Consider the following 26902-nt stretch of genomic DNA (forward strand, 5'->3'; position numbering starts at 1 on the left):
AATAAGTTGGGTGAATTTTGGCCCATTCCTCAGGACAGAGCGGGTGTAACAGTTAGGTTTGTAGGCCTCCTTGCTCGCACACGCTTTTTCAGTTCTGCCCACACATTTTCTATAGGATTGAGGTCAGGGCTTTGTGATGGCCACTCCAATACCTTGACTTTGTTGTCCTTAAGTCATTTTGCCACAACTTTGAAAGTATGCTTGGGGTCATTGTCCATTTGGAAGACCCATTTGCGACCAAGCTTTAACTTCCTGACTGATGTCTTGAGATGTTGCTTCAATATATCCACATCATTTTCCTTCCTCTGATGCCATCTATTTTGTGAAGTGCACGAGTCCCTCCTGCAGCAAAGCACCCCCACAGCATGATGCTGCCACCTCCGTGCTACACGGTAGGGATGGTGTTCTTCGGCTTGCAAGCAACCCCCTTTTTCCTCCAAACACAATGATGGTCATTATGACCAAACAGTTCAATTTTTGTTTCATCAGACCAGAGGACATTTCTCCAAAAAGTACAATCTTTGTCCCTATGTTCAGTTGCAAACCATAGACTGACTTTTTTATGGTGGTTTTGGAGCGGTCGTTTCTTCCTTGCTGAGCGGCCTTTCAGGTTATGTCGATATAGGACTCGTTTTACTGTGGCTATAGATACTTTTGTACCGGTTTCCTCCAGCAACTTCACAAGGTCCTTTGCTGTTGTTCTGGGATTGATCTGCACTTTTCGCACCAAGGTACATTCATCTCTAGGAGACAGAACGCGTCTCCTTCTTGAGCGGTATGATGGCTGCGTGGTCCCATGTTGTTTATACTTGCGTACTATTGTTTGTACAGATGAACGTGGTACCTTCAGGCATTTGGAAATTGCTCCCAAGGATGAACCAGACTTGTGGAGGTCTACAATTCTTTTTCTGAGGTCTTGGCTGATTTCTTTTGATTTTCCCATGATGTCAAGCAAAGAGGTACTGAGTTTGAAGGTAGGCCTTGAAATACATCCACAGGTACACCTCCTATTGACTCAAATGATGTCAATTAGCCTATCAGAAGCTTCTAAAGCCATGACATAATTTTCTGGAATTTTCCAAGCTGTTTAAAGGCACAGTCAACTTAGTGTATGTAAACTTCTGACCCACTGGAGTTGTGATACAGTGAATTATAAGTGACTTGCCAAAACTATAGTTTGTTAACAAGAAATGTGTGGAGTGGTTGAAAAACGAGTTTTAATGACTACAACCTAAGTGTGTGTAAACTTCCGACTTCAACTGTGCATTTTCATTATGTACTGTAGTTCTAAAAATCTGTAGTAGAGAAACCAGTTTAAAATCTATAGGTTTACCAAAAGGTTGAGTGATTATCATTTGAGAGTAGTCAGATTAAGTAATAGTAAAATGTATTTTAACAAATGAGAAGAGAATCATATCAAAATGAATGTGAACATTGCATTGTGAAAGGCAATTACTTTATGTGAACATGTATTGCAATGTGAAATATGTTTTTCTAGATGAAACACTAATTACGTTTGGTGAAAAAGAGACTGATTTTGTGTGTTATACTTAGTCAATTGAAAATGTGCTTAAAGTTTTGAAACAACTGCCTTTTTGATGATCTGTTTTGAGTTTTGTACCATAGTGATTGAAAAAAAACTGCAACTAACTCAGTTACAGTCCCTATTATACTCTCATATCATTCTAATATGCAAGATCCACAACGGCGATATACTGTATTGTAGACGTTAGTACATGTTAGTCAAAGGATGCATAGTCAACTCTATAGCGTCTATGTTATACAACAAAACTGGCTTGAGGGTATATCCATGAATTGTGTGTGTGTGCGTGTGTGTGTGTTCGTGCGCCCATATCTCAAAGGTGTTATGTTTCAGTAGGCAGGGATAACGTACAAATACCCTCTCCTTACAAGCATTTTGTTTTTGTTGCTCTCTCAAACAACAAAGCCTTTCATTTCCTCATCCCCCGATGTGCATGGATGAGTTTTGTTCAGTGACAGCTACCACAACACCAAAGTTGGCCTTGAATCCCTACACTCATCTGGGTTGTGTTCACTGGCACAAAACGGAAGAAAAACAGACTGATTTTCTGTTGCAAAACCTTTTTAATCTATTGAATATGATCCTGTTTCTGTCATGACACCTAATATGGCTGTCCCTGTCCGTGGAGCCAGATTGTCCTGCAGACTGAAATGAACAAACCTGTTTGTTTACCCTGTGGCTCCTCTCTTTGTTATCGTTCACATTTTCCCTTTGGTGTTCATTCCTCTGTTAATCTCCCTCTTTTTGAACAGGCTACGGTGAGAGAGAAGAGTCAAAAAAGAAAGAAAGAGGGAAGCAAGGAGAGAGAGAGAGAGAGAGAGAGAGAGAGAGAGAGAGAGAGAGAGAGAGAGAGAGAGAGAGAGAGAGAGAGAGAGAGAGAGAGAGAGAGAGAGAGAGAGAGAGAGAGAGAGAGAGAAAGGGGGAAAAGAGAGAGGAAAAGAGAAAAAAGGACAACAGAGGGAGGTGGACAGAGTTAAAGAGCTGAAAAGAAAAGTTCAGGAATAGAGAAGGGGAGGAAGGTATGTGAAGGCAATTAGACAAAATGAAAACACAAGGAGAGGTTGACATGAAGTATGATAGGTGAAAAGAGAGGGAGAGAGAGAGAGTAATGTTTACTGTTCATTTTTTATTATTTATTTCACTTTTGTTTATTATCTATTTCACTTGCTTTGGTAATGTAAACACATGTTTCCCATGCCAATAAAGCCCCTTAAATTGAAATTGAGAGAGAGAGAGAGAGGTTTCTTTCATTTATTTGAGTTTAGTTTTTACCCTGAGTCCTGCTCTTTTGCCTTTCACCAATTCAGGTTTGACAACTATATGCATCTCACTGTTTCGGTCTCCTAAAACAAAGTTACATTGTGCATACTGTCAATGGCTGCCAACGATTCCTTTTGTGCAGGGGTGGTTTGACAACCACAGGTGACTTTGTTGCGCTCAGGGATGTGCAAAAATTACAAAATACAATTACAAAATACCATAAAGATCAATGTATCAAAATAAACGACAGAATACTTGTATTTTGTAATGTATTTCATTAAAATACACGTATTTTGCATTTTAAAATACATGTATTTTGCATTTTAAAATAAAAAAATACGTTTGCAAGTAGCCGGCCCAAACAGCAACAACATTCTCAGTAACGGTTACAGAAACGTTTTACTTGCTATGACTGTGATACATTGTTATCCAGTCACTCTAGATAATTGTGTCTGCTAAATGACCAAAATGTAAATGTATATGTGAAAATGAACATATTACAAAGAACTGCATAGCCCACTGGGTATTATCAGAGCCATGTATTTAGAGCAGTGGTAACCAACCTTTTCTGATTCAAGATCACTTTCTGAGTCAAAAGGCAACCCGAGATCTACCACTCAGATTTTTTTAAACATGACTTGTGGTCCTCTGTAGCTCAGCTGGTAGAGCACGGCGCTTGTAACGCCAAGGTAGTGGGTTCGATCCCCGGGACCACCCATACACAAAAATGTATGCACACATGACTGTAAGTCGCTTTGGATAAAAGCGTCTGCTAAATGGCATATTATTTATTATTATAAAGGCAGAGTTTGTACCTTCAGACACATGAAATGGTTCAAAATGGGAACACTTCCCCAACCCGGCCTGCAGGGCAGCTGAATCCGGTGCACCTAACCCCAACAGCGTGAGACGAATAAAGAATATAGGAACGGAAGGCTTTATTGTTGGGTTTTTACAGAAATGTTTGACGATCGACTAGGAATGCCTTGGAGATCGACCAGTCGGTCGTGATCGACCGGTTGGTGACCACTGATTTAGAGAGTTAGGACATTGAGGTTTCTGCATTATGATGCATTTACATGACACTACAAAATTATATGGCAGCCATGTTAGCTCCCCATGGGGGAATTTTAAACAATACTATGTAACTGAGGGTGCATTTGTAAATTCACTCTGGAGTGCCAGAGAGCGCTCAGAGTGCGCTCTGGGTGTTCGTAAATTCAGAGCACTTTCAGATTGTCCGTTCGTAAATTCAGAGCATTGTCAGATTTTCCGTTCGTAAATTCGGAGCGTTGTCAGATTGTGCGTTCGTAAATTCAGAGCGCACACTGGACGTTCTGGCCGAGGAGTAGGGTTGATCCGAGCGTTCTGGCCTCACAACGGCAGTCAAGCACCCAAGCTAACTGGCTAAAGTTAGCTAGCTTGCTAGCTACTTCCAGACATAAATGAGAGAACACCTCACTCTGACCATTTTTCTCGACTTAGCAGAGCTGATTAGGCTGTTTTCATGTTATCCAGAGCATAGGTGACTGTAACTGTGCTGCTGGCAACAATTTAATTACGCTTTTTTGCAGAGGTTTACTGACACCGGCCATATTCAACGGGTGTTGAGCGTTTGTAAATTCATCAGTTATTATGCGCTCTGGCACATTCAGACGAGAGTGCTCTGAAATCGGAGTACATAGCCAGAGCGAATTTACGAACGCACCCTGAATGTCTAGAATGAGCATTACATGACACTTCACCATTCTATGGCAGCCATGTTAGCTCCACATTAACATTACATGGGAAATATTGAAACAATGCTATGTAACTGAAGTGACGTTTCCAAGTAAAGTCCAAGTAAACAATACAACAATCAACAACTACACTGACAAAAAAAAGTGTAATATCTCCATAGCTGCTTATCGAAACAATGGCCATGATATATGCCCACGTCACTGCCCCAGCATTGAGTTGGTTAGCACGTTTGCTTGAGTTTGGAGTTGAATTGGGCATTGTGTTTTTGTAATTGCATAAGCTCAGTCATGCCTTTTTCCCAATTTTTGTCCCTTTCGGGAGGGTTGGGAAAGAGGCCCTGAAACTTGTTGTGCCATCCTGTGTGGGCACTTAATGGGTAGGCATGATGAGTCATTATGTTGTATTGACTTTAAATACGGTAAACTACGTAATGCTGACATGAGTGTGACATAGACTTTTCATATCAAGTCTATGACAGTTGTTTTCTGTAGACATGCTAATCTGTCTTCACCTCTTAAAGCAGTTCCTATTGGCTGTTTAATCTAATCAGAAAAACATCAAGTGATGGGGTTGTTTTGCCAGTGTGTGTATCTGTGTCTGTGTGTCTTTGCGTGTGTGTGTGTGCATGCTTGCATGTGCTGGTATGTGTGTGTTTCCCTTGTTCATTGTTTTGCCAGTGTGTGCCCATGTGTGTTTTACGTTTCCCCTGGTCATGTACTGGTTGTACTAAGTTAACAGCCAATCACATGGCTGATCTCTCCACACGCCAAACGACACAAGCCCATTTCCTTCCTTCCTACGGCCCTGTTGACATGGGAGGAATAAATGTTACGTAACACAGGGGTTGACCCAGTGGAATCCCACAATACTTTGTAGCAGGCTAATCAAAGCACATGCAGATTAAGTCAAATTTCCATGGAAAGAGGCTTAGGGAAGAGACTCCGGGTTTGTTATTTTCCCAGGACAAGGGCATGTGATGACACTAATGGGGGGAGAGGGAGGAGGAGGTGGCTGTGTAGATAAAGTGGAAATGAAGGGCCCGAGAGGGAGGAAGGGTAAAAGGTGAAGAGAAAAAAAGAGAGTGACATAAATACAGAGACAGAGAGAGAAAGAAAGAGAGACAGAGACAGGAAGCAGAGAAGTGCGTTCGAAATGAGTTAGATTACTTTTGATTTGTGCCCAAGTTGTGTGTTGAGTCCATCGCTTTAGGGGATACGTTAAATATGTTTATTACTGGGTCATAGTGTGAGGTCCAATTATGTGTTTGAATACACGCACACCTACACAAATGGACACACACACACACTACACAGGTAAATCAACATACCACTATAAAGTCACATTAATAAAAGTGTTCCTGTTATCATTTACATACCTTATGTCAATGCCTTACATCTGTTTGTACAGAAGGATGTTAAAAGAAAACAGCCAGTTATTCATAATTGAATTCCCTCTCAAGCATTAAATTCCCTCTCAAGCATTAACATGTTCAGTGGCAATTTTAGCATGTAAATCTTGGTGGGACAAACTCCTCAAAACATTTTTAGATGCATGCCGGCAAAGCCACAACACAACACATTAATTGCACTATAACGGTGACAAACTGTACCCACAAACTGTTAGGGCCTACATAAAGCTGTCCCAACAGCAGAGATTTATTTTCAGCACCATGGAGTGAATCCTTACCACTGCTACACCTGGCTATCAGCGGAGGCTTGTCTGGCAGCAAAACAGTTAATTGAGCCTCATTTACTGCATTTAAAGAAACATAGCTGATATGGCTGACTTGCTTAAACAAATGTGGTTTCTACTGACAATTGAGATGTACAAACTGTGGCATAAGGGGACGACGAGTAAGAGGCAATCTGTAATTTCGATTAAGACATTAATGAGCGAGCTAGGACGGACGTAGTCAATATAACTATTTCTTCAGCACCTTTGAAATGTACAGAGACAGAATTCAGAACATGGGCCATTCTTACAGTATTCTGCCTGTTGACAAAGTCAGAACCGTAGGATAAGCGGACAATGAAAGCTCTTACAATATTTAATGATAACATTTCTCTAAAACAGGCTATAGGGTACATGTGCACCACCAAGTCAGAACATTTACATTTACATTTACGTCATTTAGCAGACGCTCTTATCCAGAGCGACTTACAAATTGGGAACAGCAGGCTAAGTTAGGAGGGGGAAAGGGACCAAATAATTAGGGTGAGGCACATGGACTACTAACAGCTTACTACACAACATACACTTAGTATTACTTTCTTAGCTACAGTATACATATCTCCCTGGCATATTACATCATTTATGCAGCTGCACAAGCCATTTTTGGACTCACCTTGTTGTGCTGTGCTCACTTGAACAGGAATGTGGCGCGGCGGTCCTTTGTGGGAAAATTTTGTCATCAAACTTTGTCATCAAAATCTGGCATTCTCTGGATTTATGGTGCTTTCAAGACAACTGGGAACTCTGAAAAAAACAAGGTTGATTCATGACGTCAGTGATCTTCAGGTCGGAGCTCTAGAAAGAGGCCCGATTTCCCGACTTGGAATTCCGAGTCGGATGACCGTTCAAAACCAATTTTCCCAGTCGGAGCTCATTTCTTTCAGAGTTCACAGTTGTCATGAACTCACTGAAGTCTGAGATTTCCCAGTTCCGAGTTTCCAGTTGTTTTGAGCATGGCAGAAGTCATGCTGGATTGACAGCATGGCCAACGTATTCAACCTTTTCTGGCCCATCGTGTTGAATGTTTATCCTTTTAAGCTTGTAAAAGAGACCCTTAAACACAGACCTGGACCACACAGCGACGCCACTGAATAGCTGGCTAGTGATTGCTTTGCAACGCTTGCAGTTACATTTACATTTACATTTTAGTCATTTAGCAGACGCTCTTATCCAGAGCGACTTACAGGAGCAATTAGGGTTAAGTGCCTTGCTCAAGGGCACATTTACGTCATTTAGCAGACGCTCTTATCCAGAGCGACTCACCAATTGGTGCGTTCACCCTATAGCCAGTGGGATAACCACTTTACAATTTTTTTTTGGGGGGGGGGGGGGGGGGGGGGGGGGGGTAGAAGGATTACTTTATCCTATCCCAGGTATTCCTTAAAGAGGTGGGGTTTCAAATGTCTCCGGAAGGTGGTGAGTGACTCCGCTGTCCTGGCGTCGTGAGGGAGCTTGTTCCACCATTGGGGTGCCAGAGCAGCGAACAGTTTTGACTGGGCTGAGCGGGAACTATGCTTCCGCAGAGGAAGGGGAGCCAGCAGGCCAGAGGTGGATGAACGCAATGCCCTCGTTTGGGTGTAGGGACTGATCAGAGCCCGAAGGTACAGAGGTGCCGTTCCCCTCACTGCTCCATAGGCAAGCACCATGGTCTTGTAGCGGATGCGAGCTTCAACTGGAAGCCAGTGGAGTGTGCGGAGGAGGGGGGTGACGTGAGAGAACTTGGGAAGGTTGAACACCAGACGGGCTGCGGCATTCTGGATGAGTGGTAGGGGTTTAATGGCACAGGCAGGGAGGCCAGCCAACAGCGAGTTGCAGTAGTCCAGACGGGAGATGACCAGTGCCTGGATTAGGACCTGTGCCGCTTCCTGTGTAAGGCAGGGTCGTACTCTCCGAATGTTGTAGAGCATGAACCTGCAGGAGCGGGTCACCGCCTTGATGTTGGCGGAGAACGACAGGGTGTTGTCCAGGGTCACGCCTAGGCTCTTCGCACTCTGGGAGGAGGACACAGCGGAGTTGTCAACCGTGATGGCGAGATCATGGAACGGGCAGTCCTTCCCCGGGAGGAAGAGCAGCTCCGTCTTGCCAGGGTTCAGCTTGAGGTGGTGATCCATCATCCATACTGATATGTCTGCCAGACATGCAGAGATGCGATTTGCCACCTGGTTATCAGAAGGGGGAAAGGAGAAGATTAGTTGTGTATCGTCAGCGTAGCAATGATAGGAGAGACCATGTGAGGATATGACAGAGCCAAGTGACTTGGTGTATAGGGAGAAAAGGAGAGGGCCTAGAACTGAGCCCTGGGGGACACCAGTGGTGAGAGCACGTGGTGCGGAGACAGCTTCTCGCCACGCCACTTGGTAGGAGCGACCGGTCAGGTAGGACGCAATCCAGGAGTGAGCCGCGCCGGAGATGCCCAGCTCGGAGAGGGTGGAGAGGAGGATCTGATGGTTCACAGTATCAAAGGCAGCAGACAGGTCTAGAAGGACAAGAGCAGAGGAGAGAGAGTTAGCTTTAGCAGTGCGGAGAGCCTCCGTGACACAGAGAAGAGCAGTCTCAGTTGAATGACCAGTCCTGAAACCTGACTGGTTTGGATCAAGAAGGTCATTCTGAGAGAGATAGCAAGAGAGTTGGCTAAAGACGGCACGCTCAATAGTTTTGGAAAGAAAAGAAAGAAGGGATACTGATCTGTAGTTGTTGACATCAGTGGGATCGAGTGTTGGTATTTTGAGAAGGGGAGCAACTCTCGCTCTCTTGAAGACGGAAGGGACATGGCCAGCGGTCAAGGATGAGTTGATCAGCGAGGTGAGGTAGGGGAGAAGGTCACCGGAGATGGTCTGGAGAAGAGAGGAGGGGATGGGGTCAAGCGGGCAGGTTGTTGGGCGGCCTGCAGTCACAAGTCGCAGGATTTTATCTGGAGAGAGAGGGGAGAAAGAAATCAAAGCATAGGGTAGGGCAGTGTGAGTAGGACCAGCAGTGTCATTAGACTTAACAAACGAGGATCGAATATCGTCAACCTTCTTTTCAAAGTGGTTGACGAAGTCATCCACAGAGAGAGAGGAGGGGGGGGGGGGGGGGGATTCAGCAGGGAGGAAAATGTGGCAAAGAGCTTCCTAGGGTTAGAGGCAGATGCTTGGAATTTAGAGTGGTAGAAAGTGGCCTTAGCAGCAGAAACAGATGAAGAAAATGTAGAGAGGAGGGAGTGAAAAGATGCCAGGTCGGCAGGGAGTTTAGTTTTCTTCCATTTCCGCTCCGCTGCCCGGAGCTCTGTTCTGTGAGCTCGCAATGAGTCATCAAGCCACGGAGCTGGAGGGGAGGACCGAGCCGGCCGGGAGGATAGGGGACACAGAGAGTCAAAGGATGCAGAAAGGGAGGAGAGGAGGGTTGAGGAGGCAGAATCAGGAGATTGGAGGGAGAAGGATTGAGCAGAGAGAAGAGATGATAGGATGGAAGAGGAGAGAGTAGTGGGAGAGAGAGAGCGAAGGTTGGGGCGGCGCATTACCATCTGTGTAGGGGCAGAGTGAGTAGTGTGGGAGGAGAGCGAGAGAGAAAAGGAAACAAAGTAGTGGTCAGAGACATGGAGGGGAGTTGCAGTGAGATTAGTAGAAGAGCAGCATCTAGTAAAGATGAGGTCAAGCGTATTGCCTGCCTTGTGAGTAGGGGGGGACGGTGAGAGGGTGAGGTCAAAAGAGGAGAGGAGTGGAAAGAAAGAGGCAGAGAGAAATGAGTCAAATGTGGACATAGGGAGGTTGAAATCCCCCAAAACTGTGAGGGGTGAGCCATCCTCAGGAAAGGAACTTATCAAGGCGTCAAGCTCATTGATGAACTCTCCAAGGGAACCTGGAGGGCGATAGATGACAAGGATATTAAGCTTAAATGGGCTAGTGACTGTGACAGCATGGAATTCAAATGAGGAGACAGACAGATGGGTTAGGGGAAAAATTGAGAATGTCCACTTGGGAGAGATGAGGATTCCTGTGCCACCACCCCTCTGACCAGATGCTCTCGGGGTATGCGAGAACACATGGTCAGACGAGGAGAGAGCAGTAGGAGTAGCAGTGTTTTCAGTGGTAATCCATGTTTCCGTCAGCGCCAGGAAGTCGAGGGACTGGAGATTAGCATAGGCTGGGATGAAGTCAGCTTTGTTGGCAGCAGAACGGCAGTTCCAGAGGCTGCCTGAGACCTGGAACTCCAGGTGTGGGGTGCGTGCAGGGACCACCAGGTTAGAGAGGCAGCAGCCACGCGGTGTGGGGCGTTTGTGTAGCCTGTGCAGAGAGGAGAGACCAGGGATAGGCAGAGGCATAGTTGACAGGCTGTAGCAAATGGCTACAATAATGCAGAGGAGATCGGAATGAAATGAACTAAACATCTGGGAGAGTAGAGAGCAGGGCCTCCCTCACCATAAAACTTCTACCTCAGAAACTATAATTGTTTCACTGAACCACCCGAACAAAAACTCTACCAACTTCCACCTTTAGAAATCAGAATTGTTGTGAACCACAGCGGTTCAATGTTTAAAGGAGTAGACTCAACCCACTTTATTCAGCTAGCTAACTATGACACCATAGCTAACTAGCATGCTAGCATCCAACAACACACAGTTTAGCACCAACACTTGGTCACAACAAACCACCAATAGTGTGTTAACACACTAAGCAGATAATTCGTGTCCGTGTCTGTTGGCTAGCTAGCAATGGCCACTGTGTTGACCTTGTTTGAGGAACGGCTAGCTAGCTAGCTTCGTGCTACCCCTGGCACCGCCGAAAAACAATGCCAACCCACAGTAACTACCCACAACAGCCCACGATGCCTAGCTATGACGCCATAGCTAACTAGCATGCTAGCATCCAATAACACACAGTTTAGCACCAATACTTGGTTACAACAAACTACCAAGAGTGTGTTAACACACTAAACAGATAATTCATGTTCGTGTCTAGTTCCTTTCGTAACGCAGCAAAAATTAAACGTTGGCTAGCTAGCACATTAACATTGGAAACAACTCTCCACCGTTGCACTAAACAGATAATTACCAATAAACGTTACCAGTAGCTACCCGCTAGCTAGCTAACATACCAAGAGTGTGTTAACAAACTAAACAGATAATTCATGTCCGTGTCTAGTTCCTTTCATAACGCAGCAAAAGGATTAAACGTTGGCTAGCTAGCACATTAGCTAGCACATTAACATTGGAAACCACTCTCCACCATTGCACTAAACAGATAATTACCAATAAACGTTACCAGTAGCTACCCGCTAGCTAGCTAGCCTCGTGCTTCGCCGGGCTCCGCCGTAACAATACTTAAACAATACGTAAACAATACTTACCTACAATAATTGCCTACGGAAACCTACAATAACTACCTAAATAAACTACCTACCTACGATCTAAATACATGGTTTAAGCTTTACTCAACACCATATGAGAAGCCAAGCTTACCTTACAGTTAGCCACTGATTCCTTCCAAACCACTCAATGTTGAATTTGCGATTTCCAACTTCTTGTATAATGTTTACGTCCAATGGCCGATAAGCACCGATAGGTTTTATCTATCATTTCTCTTCATATGACAAGGATTGAAAAGGATTTGCCAGTAGATTGCTAGCTAATATTTTTTAAGTATGATGTTGACATAATCAGTCCAATCAAAGCTATGGTAGATATATTGTGATTTGACGTCATTTTGTCTGTTGCCAATTACCTTGAGCCTTCTTGGAAGGGCACTTCTAATGTAACTATATGACAGCACCCAAGGGGCTTGAATTTTCGAGCAACCGTAGATTCTGCGGTGACGTAGTGTTCCCATGTGTGACAGAACACTAAGCCAATCACAGCGCAACTAGAGAACATTACCAAACCCTGTGCTCCGTATTTTCCGCTGGCTGCCCCACCACCACAGAAAGCACTGAGCTAGGCTGAAACACCTGCATTTTTGGGCTGCCTTATTAACTCAATGATTTCTATTATTTTTTATATTGTTTGCAAACTGATATGTCACACGTATTAATGCCAAAATAACATGCTAAACAGGTGGGGCTCACCTGAATGACGGGTAGCCACTGAACATGTTAATACACTTTTTTATTTGGAGCTAAAGTTGGAAGGCTAAGTATGGGTGTGGCACTCGATAGGTTTGTCATCTCTGCGGTGAAATGGGGACACTTGCTTCTTTTCATCAACAGCACGAAGGAGGGATGGAGGGAAGGGAGTGGATGGTTGATAAGAAGGAGGGAAAGAGGAAGAGCAGGTTAACCAAGTGGGTCTGGTTGAAACGAGACCTGTGCCCTGAGGTGCTAACTAGGGCTGTGGCGGTCAATAAATTGTCAGGCATTGATTGTCAATCAAATAACTGTCGGTCTCACGGTAATTGACCGTTAATTAACTATCCCCCATAGTCCAAAAGTTATTGTGTGAAAGAAAGAAATACTCCAAACATATTCTGGGACAGTTGTGTGATGCGATAGATCCCAAATTAATACAATCACTCGCATCAAAAAAACTTTTTTTTAAAGCAATGAGGCTGATGCAACAGATCAGAATGTTTAACTTAAAATGTTGATAAACTAATACAGTATTTCTTCACATTATAAGTGCACATGGAAGAAGGCTATAAGCGCAAATGTTCCAAAATGCAATCAATTAGCGGGAAAACACTTTTCTCGAAAGTGAAGGCAAATGCGATTATGCATGTAATGCTTTATTTAAAAGGTACATTTTCATGGTGAAAGTTATCTTCCCCAAACTTTAAACTCACGGGCAGCCTCTGTAGCTCAGTTGGTAGAGCATGGCGCTTGCAACGGCAGGGATGTGGGTTCGATTCCCATGGGGGACCAGTATGAAAAATGTATGCACTCACTAACTGTAAGTCGCTCTGGATAAGAGCGTCTGCTAAATGACTAAAATGTAAATGTATGCCTGTTAGGCTCTACACTGGTTATAAAGTGGATTAATGTGCTTAATTTTAAAGGCGTTATTTGGCCACTTTAGTTGTAATACAAACCTTATCAAAACATATACAGTGGCTTGCGAAAGTATTCACCCCCCTTGGCATTTTTCCTATTTTGTTGCCTTACAACCTGGAATTAAAATAGTTTTTTGGGGGGTTTGTATCATTTGATTTACACAACATGCCTACCATATTGTTTATTGTGAAACAAACAAGAAATAAGACAAAAAAACTGAAAACTTGAGTGGGCATCATAACTATTCACACATCTAGCCACTGGGATTTTTGCCCATTCTTCAAGGCAAAACTGCTCCAGCTCCTTCAAGTTGGATGGGTTCCGCTGGTGTACAGCAATCTTTAAGTCATACCAGAGATTCTGAATTGGATTGAGGTCTGGGATTTGACTACGCCATTCCAAGACATTTAAATGTTTCTCCTTAAACCACTCGAGTGTTGCTTAAGCAGTGCGCTTAGGGTCATTGTCCTGCTGGAAGGTGAACCTCCGTCCCAGTCTCAAATCTCTGGAAGACTGAAACAGGTTTCCCTCAAGAATTTCCCTGTATTTAGCGCCATCCATCATTCCTTCAATTCTGACCAGTTTCCCAGTCCCTGCCAATGAAAAACATCCCCACAGCATGATGCTTGATGGTGTTCTCGGGGTGATGAGAGGTGTTGGGTTTGTGCCAGACATAGCGTTTTCCTTGATGGCCAAAAAGCTTAATTTTAGTCTCATCTGACTAGAGTACCTTCTTCCATATGTTTGGGGAGTCTCCCACATGCCTATTGGCAAACACCAAATGCTGTGGAGCTTTGCAGCTCTTTCAGGGTTATCTTTGGTCTCTTTGTTGCCTCTCTGATTAATGCCCTGCTTGCCTGGTCCGTGAGTTTTGGTGGGCGGCCCTTTCTTGGCAGGTTTGTTGTGGTGCCATATTCTTTCAGTTTTTTTATTATGGATTTAATGGTGCTCCGTGGGATGTTCAAAGTTTTGGATATTTTTTACAACCCAACCCTGATCTGTACTTCTCCACATCTTTGTCCTTGACCTGTTAGGAGAGCTCCTTGGTGTTTATGGTGCCACTTCCTTGGTGTTGCCCCTTATTTAGTGGTTTTGTAGACTCTGGGGCCTTTCAGAACAGGTGTATATACAGTGGGGGAAAAAAGTATTTAGTCAGTCACCAATTGTGCAAGTTCTCCCACTTAAAAAGATGAGAGAGGCCTGTAATTTTCATCATAGGTACACGTCAACTATGACAGACAAAATGAGAAAAAAAATCAAGAAAATCACATTGTAGGATTTTTAATGAATTTATTTGCAAATTATGGTGGAAAATAAGTATTTGGTCAATAACAAAAGTTTCTCCATACTTTGTTATATACACTTTGTTGGCAATGACACAGGTCAAACGATTTCTGTAAGTCTTCACAAGGTTTTCACACACTGTTGCTGGTATTTTGGCCCATTCCTCCATGCAGATCTCCTCTAGAGCAGTGATGTTTTGGGGATGTCTCTGGGCAACACAGACTTTCAACTCCCTCCAAAGATTTTCTATGGGGTTGAGATCTGGAGACTGGCTAGGACACTCCAGGACCTTGAAATGCTTCTTACGAAGCCACTCCTTCGTTGCCCGGGCGGTGTGTTTGGGATCATTGTCATGCTGAAAGACCCAGCCACGTTTCATCTTCAATGCCCTTGCTGATGGAAGGAGGTTTTCACTCAAAATCTCACGATACATGGCCCCATTCATTCTTTCCTATACACGGATCAGTCGTCCTGGTCCCTTTGCAGAAAAACAGCCCCAAAGCATGATGTTTCCACCCCCATGCTTCACAGTAGGTATGGTGTTCTTTGGATGCAACTCAGCATTCTTTGTCCTCCAAACACGACGAGTTGAGTTTTTACCAAAAAGTTATATTTTGGTTTCATCTGACCATATGACATTCTCCCAATCCTCTTCTGGATCATCCAAATGCACTCTAGCAAACTTCAGACGGGCCTGGACATGTACTGGCTTAAGCAGGGGGACACGTCTGGCACTGCAGGATTTGAGTCCCTGGCGGCGTAGTGTGTTACTGATGGTAGGCTTTGTTACTTTGGTCCCAGCTCTCTGCAGGTCATTCACTAGGTCCCCCTGTGTGGTTCTGGGATTTTTGCTCACCGTTCTTGTGATCATTTTGACCCCACGGGGTGATATCTTGCGTGGAGCCCCAGATCGAGGCAGATTATCAGTGGTCTTGTTTGTCTTCCATTTCCTAATAATTGCTCCCACAGTTGATTTCTTCGAACCAAGCTGCTTACCTATTGCAGATTCAGTCTTCCCAGCCTGGTGCAGGTCTACAATTTTGTTTCTGGTGTCCTTTGACAGCTCTTTGGTCTTGGCCATAGTGGAGTTTGGAGTGTGACTGTTTGAGGTTGTGGACAGGTGTCTTTTATACTGATAACAAGTTCAAACAGGTGTGATTAATACAGGTAACGAGTGGAGGACAGATGAGCCTCTTAAATAAGAAGTTACAGGTCTGTGAGAGCCAGAAATCTTGCTTGTTTGTAGGTGACCAAATACTTATTTTCCACCATAATTTGCAAATAAATTCATTAAAAATCCTACAATGTGATTTTCTGTATGTTTTTTCCTCAATTTGTCTGTCATAGTTGACATGTACCTATGATGAAAATGACAGGCCTCTCTCATCTTTTTAAGTGGGTGAACTTGCACAATTGGTGGCTGACTAAATACTTTTTTCCCCCACTGTATACTGAGATCATGTGACACTTAGATTGCACACAGGTTGACTTTATTTAACTAATTATGTGACTTCTGAAGGTAATTGGTTGCACCAGATCTTATTTAGGGGCTTCATAGCAAAGGGGTTGAATACATATGCACACACCACTTTTCCGTTATTAAATTTGGACTATTTTGTGTATGTCCATTACATGAAATCCAAATAAAAATCAATTTAAATTACAGGTTGTAATGCAACAAATCAATGTGTCACAGTCACCACCTGAATAAAAAAGAGAGGCCATTCTTCAAGGGGCCTTTAGTCTGTCAAGAATAATGTTCTTTCCTGAAAGGGCGTGCAATTGAGGCTGTAATCGCTGCCAAAGGTGCTTCAACAAAGTACTGAGTAAAGGGTCTGAATACTTATGTAAATGTAATATTTCAGTTTTGTATTTGTAATACATTTGCAGAAATGTCTAAAAACCTGTTTTTGCTTTGTCATTATGGGGTATAAACCATTTTAGAATAAGACTGTAACGTAACAAAATGTGGAAAAAGTCAAGGGGTCTGAATACCTTCCGAATGCACTGTACATTCTCTAACACTGTAAATACAAAGGGGATGAATTTCTCAAAGATAGCCCAGACCTTTCCAATATAACCACTTTTCACACACACGCTTACTTTCCACTCTGGGTCATTTTTTAAATCCTGACTTACTCAAACTTTTGCTTAAATCCACTTTTGACATAATTGCATGATTTAAGTAGATGTTCAAGTTACGTTAGCACATCTTGAGGCCTGAGTGAACTTTTGAAGAGATAGTTGCATGAAACAAAATGCAGCCAGGTCCCACCAGATCAACTTCAGTATTAGACGTTTGTCTAGGTCCCCAGGATGTCGGGAAATGCAATTCAGTACTGTTCACTAGGGACAAAGCGAGCGCCTATTACTATCTAGTAGGCTTCCTAGGGCATGGTAGATGGAGATAGAGGAAGGGTTTAAACCGTGAGCTATGGTTCTGAAGCTCATGGGTTCAATCCCAATGCTAGGCACTTGTTTGTATTTATTTTCTGTTTTAACCCAATCCCAAACCTTAACCCTTACCTTAACCAGTCTGAATTAATCCCTAAATGTAAAAGTCAAATTAGTTATGTTTTTATCCCTATCCCAAACCTTACCTACTTTCACATCAGCATTGATGTTTATCAATGGGTGTGGCTGGTACCTGTAACTGGTACTGTTAAGTACCTACTGCTCTGGAAGCTGTCAGATGACTGAAATGACAAACTACCAACTGTCATTTTGGGATATAGCTGCTTACCTATAATACATGTGGAGGAGGTGTGTGTTTGTGTATGTTTTGTGTGTGTATAAAGGGATCGAGAGATCCCCTCCAGCGTTTTCATGCAGCAGCATACAAGCCATTTTTGGACTCACCTTGTTGTGCTGTGCTGACTTGAACAGGAATGTGGCGCGGCGGTCCTTTGTGGGCAAATTTTGTCATCAAACTTTGTCATCAAAATCTGGCATTCTCTGGATTTATGGTGCTCTCAAGACAACTGGGAACTCTGAAAAAAACAAGGTTGAATCATGACGTCAGTGATCTTCAGGTCGGAGCTCTAGAAAGAGGCCCGATTTCCCGACTTGGAATTCCGAGTCGGATGACCGTTCAAAACCAATTTTCCCAGTCGGAGCTCATTTCTTTCAGAGTTCCCAGTTGTCATGAACTCACTGAAGTCTGAGATTTCCCAGTTCCGAGTTTCCAGTTGTTTTGAGCATGGCAGAAGTCATGCTGGATTGACAGCATGGCCAACGTATTCAACCTTTTCTGGCCCATCGTGTTGAATGTTTATCCTTTTAAGCTTGTAAAAGAGACCCTTAAACACAGACCTGGACCACACAGCGACTCCACTGAATAGCTGGCTAGTGATTGCTTTGCAACGCTTGCAGTTAGCCACTGATTCCTTCCAAACCACTCAATGTTGAATTTGCGATTTCCAAATTCTTGTGTAATGTTTACGTCCAATGGCCGATAAGCACCGATAGGTTTTATCTATCATTTCTCTTCATATGACAAGGATTGAAAAGGATTTGCCAGTAGATTGCTAGCTAATATTTTTTAAGTATGATGTTGACATAATCAGTCCAATCAAAGCTATGGTAGATATAATGTGATTTGACGTCATTTTGTCTGTTGCCAATGACCTTGAGCCTTCTTGGAAGGGCACTTCTAATGTAACTATATGACAGCACCCAAGGGGCTTGAATTTTCGAGCAACCGTAGATTCTGCGGTGATGTAGTGTCCCCATGTGTGACAGAACACTAAGCCAATCACAGCGCAACTAGAGAACATTACCAAACCCTATGCTCCGTATTTTCCGCTGGCTGCCCCACGACCACAGAAAGCACTGAGCTAGGCTGAAACACCTGCATTTTTGGGCTGCCTTATTAACTCAATGATTTCTATTATTTTTTATATTGTTTGCAAACTGATATGTCACACGTATTAATGCCAAAATAACATGCTAAACAGGTGGGGCTCACCTGAATGACGGGTAGCCACTGAACATGTTAATACACTTTTTTATTTGGAGCTAAAGTTGGAAGGCTAAGTATGGGTGTGGCACTCGATAGGTTTGTCATCTCTGCGGTGAAATGGGGACACTTGCTTCTTTTCATCAACAGCAGGAAGGAGGGATGGAGGGAAGGGAGTGGATGGTTGATAAGAAGGAGGGAAAGAGGAAGAGCAGGTTAACCAAGTGGGTCTGGTTGAAACGAGACCTGTGCCCTGAGGTGCTAACTAGGGCTGTGGCGGTCAAGAAATTGTCAGGCATTGATTGTCAATCAAATAACTGTCGGTCTCATGGTAATTGACCGTTAATTAACTATCCCCCATAGTACAAAAGTTATTCTGTGAAAGAAAGAAATACTCCAAACATATTCTGGGACAGTTGTGGGATGCGATAGATCCCAAATTAATACAATCACTCGCATCAAAAAAACTTTTTTTTAAAGCAATGAGGCTGATGCAACAGATCAGAATGTTTAACTTAAAATGTTGATAAACTAATACGCTATTTCTTCACATTATAAGCGCACATGGAAGAAGGCTATAAGCGCAAATGTTCCAAAATGCAATCAATTAGCGGGAAAACACTTTTCTCGAAAGTGAAGGCAAATGCGATCATGCATGTAATGCTTTATTTAAAAGGTACATATTCATGGTGAAAATTATCTTCCCCAAACTTTAAACTCACGCGCAGCCTCTGTAGCTCAGTTGGTAGAGCATGGCGCTTGCAACGGCAGGGTTGTGGGTTCGATTCCCACGGGGGACCAGTATGAAAAATTTATGCACTCACTAACTGTAAGTCGCTCTGGATAAGAGCGTCTGCTAAATGACTAAAATGTAAATGTATGCCTGTTAGGCTCTACACTGGTTAAAAAGTGGATTAATGTGCTTAATTTTAATGGCGTTATTTGGCCACTTTAGTTGTAATACAAACCTTATCAAAACATATACAGTGGCTTGCGAAAGTATTCACCCCCCTTGGCATTTTTCCTATTTTGTTGCCTTACAACCTGGAATTAAAATTGTTTTTTGGGGGGTTTGTATCATTTGATTTACACAACATGCCTACCACTTTGAAGTTGAAAAATATTGTTTATTGTGAAACAAACAAGAAATAAGACAAAAAAACAGAAAACTTGAGTGGGCATAACTATTCAATCTAGCCACTGGGATTTTTGCCCATTCTTCAAGGCAAAACTGCTCCAGCTCCTTCAAGTTGGATGGGTTCCGCTGGTGTACAGCAATCTTTAAGTCATACCAGAGATTCTCAATTGGATTGAGGTCTGGGCTTTGACTAGGCCATTCCAAGACATTTAAATGTTTCCCCTTAAACCACTCGAGTGTTGCTTTGGCAGTACGCTTAGGGTCATTGTCCTGCTGGAAGGTGAACCTTCGTCCCAGTCTCAAATCTCTGGAAGACTGAAACAGGTTTCCCTCAAGAATTTCCCTGTATTTAGCGCCATCCATCATTCCTTCAATTCTGACCAGTTTCCCAGTCCCTGCCGATGAAAAACATCCCCACAGCATGATGCTTGATGGTGTTCTCGGGGTGATGAGAGGTGTTGGGTTTGCGCCAGACATAGCGTTTTCCTTGATGGCCAAAAAGCTTAATTTTAGTCTCATCTGACCAGAGTACCTTCTTCCATATGTTTGGGGAGTCTCCCACATGCCTATTGGCAAACACCAAATGCTGTGGAGCTTTGCAGCTCTTTCAGGGTTATCTTTGGTCTCTTTGTTGCCTCTCTGATTAATGCCCTGCTTGCCTGGTCCGTGAGTTTTGGTGGGCGGCCCTTTCTTGGCAGGTTTGTTGTGGAGCCATATTCTTTCAGTTTTTTAATTATGGATTTAATGGTGCTCCGTGGGATGTTCAAAGTTTTGGATATTTTTTTATAACCCAACCCTGATCTGTACTTCTCCACATCTTTGTCCTTGACCTGTTAGGAGAGCTCCTTGGTCTTCATGGTGCCACTTGCTTGGTGTTGCCCCTTATTTAGTGGTTTTGTAGACTCTGGGGCCTTTCAGAACAGGTGTATATATACTGAGATCATGTGACACTTAGATTGCACACAGGTGGACTTTATTTAACTAATTATGTGACTTCTGAAGGTAATTGGTTGCACCAGATCTTATTTAGGGGCTTCATAGCAAAGGGGTTGAATACATCTGCACACACCACTTTTCCGTTATTAAATTTTTAGAATTTTTTAAAACAAGTTATTATTTTTTTTTCACTTCACCAATTTGGACTATTTTGTGTATGTCCATTACATGAAATCCAAATAAAAATCAATTTAAATTACAGGTTGTAATGCAACAAATCAATGTGTCACAGTCACCACCTGAATAAAAAAGAGAGGCCATTCTTCAAGGGGCCTTTAGTCTGTCAAGAATAATGTTCTTTCCTGAAATGGCGTGCAATTGAGGCTGTAATCGCTGCCAAAGGTGCTTCAACAAAGTACTGAATAAAGGGTCTGAATACTTATGTAAATGTAATATTTCAGTTTTGTATTTGTAATACATTTGCAGAAATGTCTAAAAACCTGTTTTTGCTTTGTCATTATGGGGTATAAACCATTTTAGAATAAGACTGTAACGTAACAAAATGTGGAAAAAGTCAAGGGGTCTGAATACCTTCCGAATGCACTGTACATTCTCTAACACTGTAAATACAAAGGGGATGAATTTCTCAAAGATAGCCCAGACCTTTCCAATATAACCACTTTTCACACACACGCTTACTTTCCACTCTGGGTCATTTTTTAAATCCTGACTTACTCAAACTTTTGCTTAAATCCACTTTTGACATAATTGCATGATTTAAGTAGATGTTCAAGTTACGTTAGCACATCTTGAGCCCTGAGTGAACTTTTGAAGAGATAGTTGCATGAAACAAAATGCAGCCAGGTCCCACCAGATCAACTTCAGTATTAGACGTTTGTCTAGGTCCCCAGGATGTCGGGAAATGCAATTCAATACTGTTCACTAGGGACAAAGCGAGCGCCTATTACTATCTAGTAGGCTTCCTAGGGCATGGTAGATGGAGATAGAGGAAGGGTTTAAACCGTGAGCTATGGTTCTGAAGCTCATGGGTTCAATCCCAATGCTAGGCACTTGTTTGTATTTATTTTCTGTTTTAACCCAATCCCAAACCTTAACCCTTACCTTAACCAGTCTGAATTAATCCCTAAATGTAAAAGTCAAATTAGTTATGTTTTTATCCCTATCCCAAACCTTAACCCTTACCTACTTTCACATCAGCATTGATGTTTATCAAATGGTGTGGCTGGTACTTGTAACTGGTACTGTTAAGTACCTACTGCTCTGGAAGCTGTCAGATGACTGAAATGACAAACTACCAACTGTCATTTTGGGATATAGCTGCTTACCTATAATACATGTGGAGGAGGTGTGTGTTTGTGTATGTTTTGTGTGTGTATAAAGGGATTGAGAGAGAAAAGGAGAGAGAAAAATAGGGAGATGGAGGGTAAGGAAAGAGGCGAATAGGATGAGGTGAGGAAGAAGGAGGTGAGATGGCGAGAGACACGCGAGAGGAGATAAACAAACAGGGTCATTTAGATACCTCAGGAGATCCCTCTCTTTTTAACACTCTCCCTCTTTCTCAATATGGCAATTCATTGTTTTCATGGCTGGAGAGAGTGAGGGAATAGAGGAGGGAGGAGGAGACTCATGCAGAGAAACAGGTAGGAATTCCTCAGATGTCTCCAGGAGTAGAGAAAAGAAACATGTGGAGACTGGTTTCTTTCAGGCTCAGCGCTTACTGAAAAAGATGAGCACAACATGTCCAAAACTATTACACACTTGAACCTTGACATTCGTTAATGGCTGCCAAAGCATACAGCGGCAAATGATGTACGGTGAAATTGATTGAATGTTTGTGTGGATTATGTACATGTGTGGTTAGAAATAGTCCCATGAGAGTTTACTTTAACAATAGCAGCATAAAAATGGCATACCTGTATTTTTTCACATTTTGCGATTATGAAGGAACAATTTGTTCTGTAAGAGGATTATAGATACAGTACATTATTGCAGTGCACATGCAGGGTTTAATTTAAATTAAATATCTAACTATGATAAATTAGATCTGCTATTGATATACAGTGTGTACGTATTTTTCATGCTGATAATCACAAACAATTATAGTGTGCAGGGTTTTGTGTTCGTCCACTTGATTAATAAGTCATGACCTAAGGCTTGGTTCAAGTGATCATCCCGTTCCTTCACATGTCCACCTTCCTAATCCTAACATCCTCCCCTCTGTATTCCAGGAAGACAACGAGATCCCCTCCAGCGTGTTCATCAAGGACTCCCCCAAGACCCCCCAAGCCAGCCAGATAGAGGACGATGCCCCTGCGGCGCCTGCCCTGTCCGTCGCCGGGACAGACGCCAACCGGTCCCAGGAGGAGGGTCTCCATACCATCAGCCTGTCCTCCTCCGACGATGATGCCGGGGGTCTCCACGAGGAAGACGAAGCCCTGGAGGGTGAGGCAACACTGGGCCTGGGAGCGGCCCGGCCCTCCTCTGAGAGATCCAGAGCAGACCGGCTGAAGCGCTCCAGCCTGAAGAAGGTGGACAGCCTGAAGAAGGCTTTCTCACGCGAGAGCATTGAGAAGAAGATGAGCAAGATCGGCACCAAGATTGTGCCGCCCGCGAGCCGCGAGAAGATCAAGAAGAGCTTCACACCCAACCACCCGAAGAGCCCTGCCGCCAAGAGTTCCTCCTTCAAGGTGTCGCCCATGACCTTCAATGTGAAGAAGATGCGTGGTGAAGGGGAGGACCCAACCCAGCCCGGAGGCTCGCCTAGCGGGCATGCCCACGTGGAGATCCCTCCCCTGGGAAGCATGGATGGGGATCTGCCTCTGGCCGAGGTGCACTCCAAGGAAGGGCTAGGTGTGGAGGGAGGAGAGGAGCTGGCTAGTCCCTCTAGCACTGGGAGCGTGGAGGTTGAGCTGACCTTCAATGGAGAAGCGGGGAGCCTTGAGTGTGACCTGACCACTGATCGTCGGGCGGGGCTCGCTCTCCCGGAGCATGATGACGATATTGGGGAGGAGGATGACGAAGAGGAGGAGCAGGAGAGCCCGGTGGAGGTGAAATCCCCCATACCTGCTGCTACTGGAATTACTGTGGAGCAAGCCTCTTAATCTCATCCATCTCATCCTTTGCTCCAGCACACCCCTTGCCCTCTTCATGTTACCATGCCAACAGTATAGTCATCCCTCCATCTTTCCAAACCATTTTTCCGAGAGAGACACACATGCGCACATACGCACGCATACACACACACGGACACACACACACACACACAATGTATACACAACATGAAAGAAGTGTCCTCGGCAGACCTATTTCTGAAAAAACTCAATCTCCTGTGCCAGCAATACAGGGCATCCCCTTGCAGCCCTCCTTCGCCTCCAGCCCTGCATGCATGATTTATCCAGGAGATCCATGGGATGATCCCAGATCACCAACCTCACCTTTAGAGATCCTGAGTGACCCAGAGTTATCAAGAGTGATCAAGAGACCCTGCATCAGTTGCTCCTGCCTGGTGTGTATAACTAGCTACCCTTCTGTGGGGCTACCTTAAGAAAAGAACCAGCGTGCCAAGAGACTATTACTCACCTTCCCAACTGGAACATTGCTTCTGTTTCAAGAGAACAGCACATCTCCAGTACACTGAGCCAACTATCTCTCTCTATTTGTCTGTCTCTGCATGGGCCTCTCTGTCTGTCTGACGGATAGTCTCTTTGTTCCTCTGCCTCATGTGAATGCCGGTAAATCTCTGGCAAAAAGGGTAAAGCCCCACAGTTTGGGGATGGTAGCCTGTTGCCAGGTAGTCTGGGCATTGGTATGGGTGGTAGCTAGGTTTCTACAGTAAGGTTTGTGTAAGGCTGTAGTATGTTCAAATGCTATGTCTGAAAATAGCTTCTTATCTTCATCAAGGATATTTTTATTATTTCAGAGAGCAGGTTCAAAGTAAAAAGGGGGATAGGGAGGAAGTACGATGAGGGAAGGAAAGTCGTTTAGAGTGTTGGGATGAGTCAAATACATGATGTGGCAAATGCGGTGCGCTTCATTTCACTTATAATGCAACCACTGGAATAGTCCCAAAAAGTGCTAACTCTGCACCTCAGGCATGCGGGTCAAGCTGAATCAAGCGCACCTCAGGTATTTGAATGTTTGTGATACATGTATTTGACCCATGTCTGGATGTAACCATACAAGCTGAGTGCAGGGAAATAGCCATAGACTTGAGGCAGTTTTGTGCCAACCCTACCATAGTTTATTTGCCATAATAAATACTCTCACTAAAACAGCTTAAACAACTGCTTGAAAGTGGTTAATGGTTCACTAGGTACAGACCACACCAACATTTGGGGAGAGTAAATTGATATATCTGTCTTAGGTTAACGTCTGCTGGAGCAGCATTGAGACAGGAGAAGATAACCTATGACCTTAAAGGCTCTACATACTGGGACTTTCCTAAACCACCCTATATCAGGGCAATTATAATCTTACATATATGTACATATTAGATTATGGGATTATCAGCGGGTATAACGATTTATATAGAATCATGTTTATTGAATACTGTCAACATTTATTGGGTACTGTCACCTGAGTATTGTACTTCCATAATAGTATATGTGGACTTTTGGAGTTGATCACTCACATAAACAAGGTTTGCATAGCACTCACATAAACAACGTTTACACACTCTTATATGGTTGAAACACACACACACACACACAAAACCTTAAAGGAAAACTCCACCCAAAAACAATATTTTGGTATTTATTTAGTCCATTGTTGATATAGTCCCAAAATGTTTTGCATGTCAGCAATCAAGTTAAGATATATACCTTTCAAAATAAAGAAATACAGCTGGTATGATGATTGGTGGAATTTTCCTTATTAAACTAGCACACATTTACAGAGGCACCCACACAGACACTCACACACATGCTCCTACACATTTTTACATTTACATTTACATTTTAGTCATTTAGCAGACGCTCTTATCCAGAGCGACTTACAGTTAGTGAGTGCATTTTTTTTTTCTTTCATACTACACGCACGGAAGCCTTCAAATGTAGGACTTCACAAGCTGGCGTGAGTAATTGCTGTCCTGGAGCAAGCAATTCCTGCATGTTTTAGAAGATAAGAGTGATAGTGAAAGATTCCATTCCTTTAAGTTGTCTCCTTTCGGAATCTACTCGCTCGTATCACTATGGGAGGATAGCTCATCTAATCTATGTGCAGCACTGGCCACTAACTTGTGGCTACTGTTTATACGGTGTCATATCCATGAGATGGGGGGAAAGGAATTTAAACCCCTGTATAGGGAGTATATATCAGCCTGAACTTCATGGTTAGCATCCCCTGGCCTTTCTGATGACAAGTGCCTTGCAACCAGTCAATGCCTAGTACACACTTAGGGGCCTCCCAAAATATATAGGTGCCTAATGAAATGTAATGTAAAACGGAATGAAACCATTAAGCAGATGATGATTGTATTTTATTTCTCCGGCGAGAGAGAGATGGGAAAGAGAGAATGAGAGGCAGAGCAGAGAGGCATTCCTGGGTTTGACAGATGACTCCTTGGCAGCCCATTTTTCATGCACTGCCCTCTGCCTGGACGTGGCGGCAGGGGGAACTGGGGCCCTCATGGGCCACAGGTGTGTTGCCCCCAGGGAGGCCCCTGGGCACTGACCCACTAGGAAGGAGGGGAGGGGGATAGAGTGTGCCTGGGCAGGGAGGGCAGAGAAGGGGAGGGGTAAGGAGGGTAAAGAAGTTAGAAAAATTCTATTTTTTGGACAGTGTGAGTAGACCAGAGAATGAGACAGGTTGCGTCCCGATTCTCCACACTCAGTATCATGAATTTAACAATGGTGAAAACTCTTTCCAGCTAATGCCAACACCAATTCAATTATTTGAAATGCATGATGGGGATTGTGCAAATGCACACTTTTGGAGAATCAGGACGAATCGGGACTCGAGTTTTGAGAGGAGGTATAAATTGAAGAGAGATGTGTCCACCTGTTTGCTCACCTGCATGGCCTTACATTTTTTACCACAAGCTATACACTCTTTATCTATCCATCACAGAGACATCTTCTCCTCTTTCTCTCCATGTTGCTCTCTCACACACACACACACACACATATTCTCTCTCCCCATTTCTCATTATCTTTCTCTCACTCTCTTCTAAAGCACAGCCAATCTCCAATCAGTGGTGTGTATTCATGGAGACCAAGGGAAGCCATGCTTCCCAAAAAATTGACCAACAAAAAAAATTGTATCTTTGTTTCATAACTTTCCTTCAATTCGCAATTCACTGGAGAAAGCATCCGTTCCAGCAAAACAGCACCCC

General features: G+C 43.5%; 1 protein-coding gene across 1 annotated transcript in view; it reads left to right on the plus strand.

Moving 5' to 3' along the window:
* The window catches only part of LOC311143636 (caveolae-associated protein 2-like), a 35644-nt gene extending 10219 nt beyond the window's left edge, over window positions 1-25425 (plus strand). Inside the window, exon 2 of the mRNA XM_084179504.1 lies at window positions 22800-25425. Coding sequence (XP_084035630.1) covers window positions 22800-23672 — 873 coding nt within the window. The 3' untranslated portion in view covers window positions 23673-25425. The remainder of the gene's footprint in view (window positions 1-22799) is intronic.
* Window positions 25426-26902: the final 1477 nt, after the last annotated feature.

This window comes from Coregonus lavaretus (assembly GCF_964263955.1).
Source record: "Coregonus lavaretus genome assembly, chromosome: 16".
Classification (NCBI taxonomy): Eukaryota; Metazoa; Chordata; class Actinopteri; order Salmoniformes; family Salmonidae; genus Coregonus; species Coregonus lavaretus.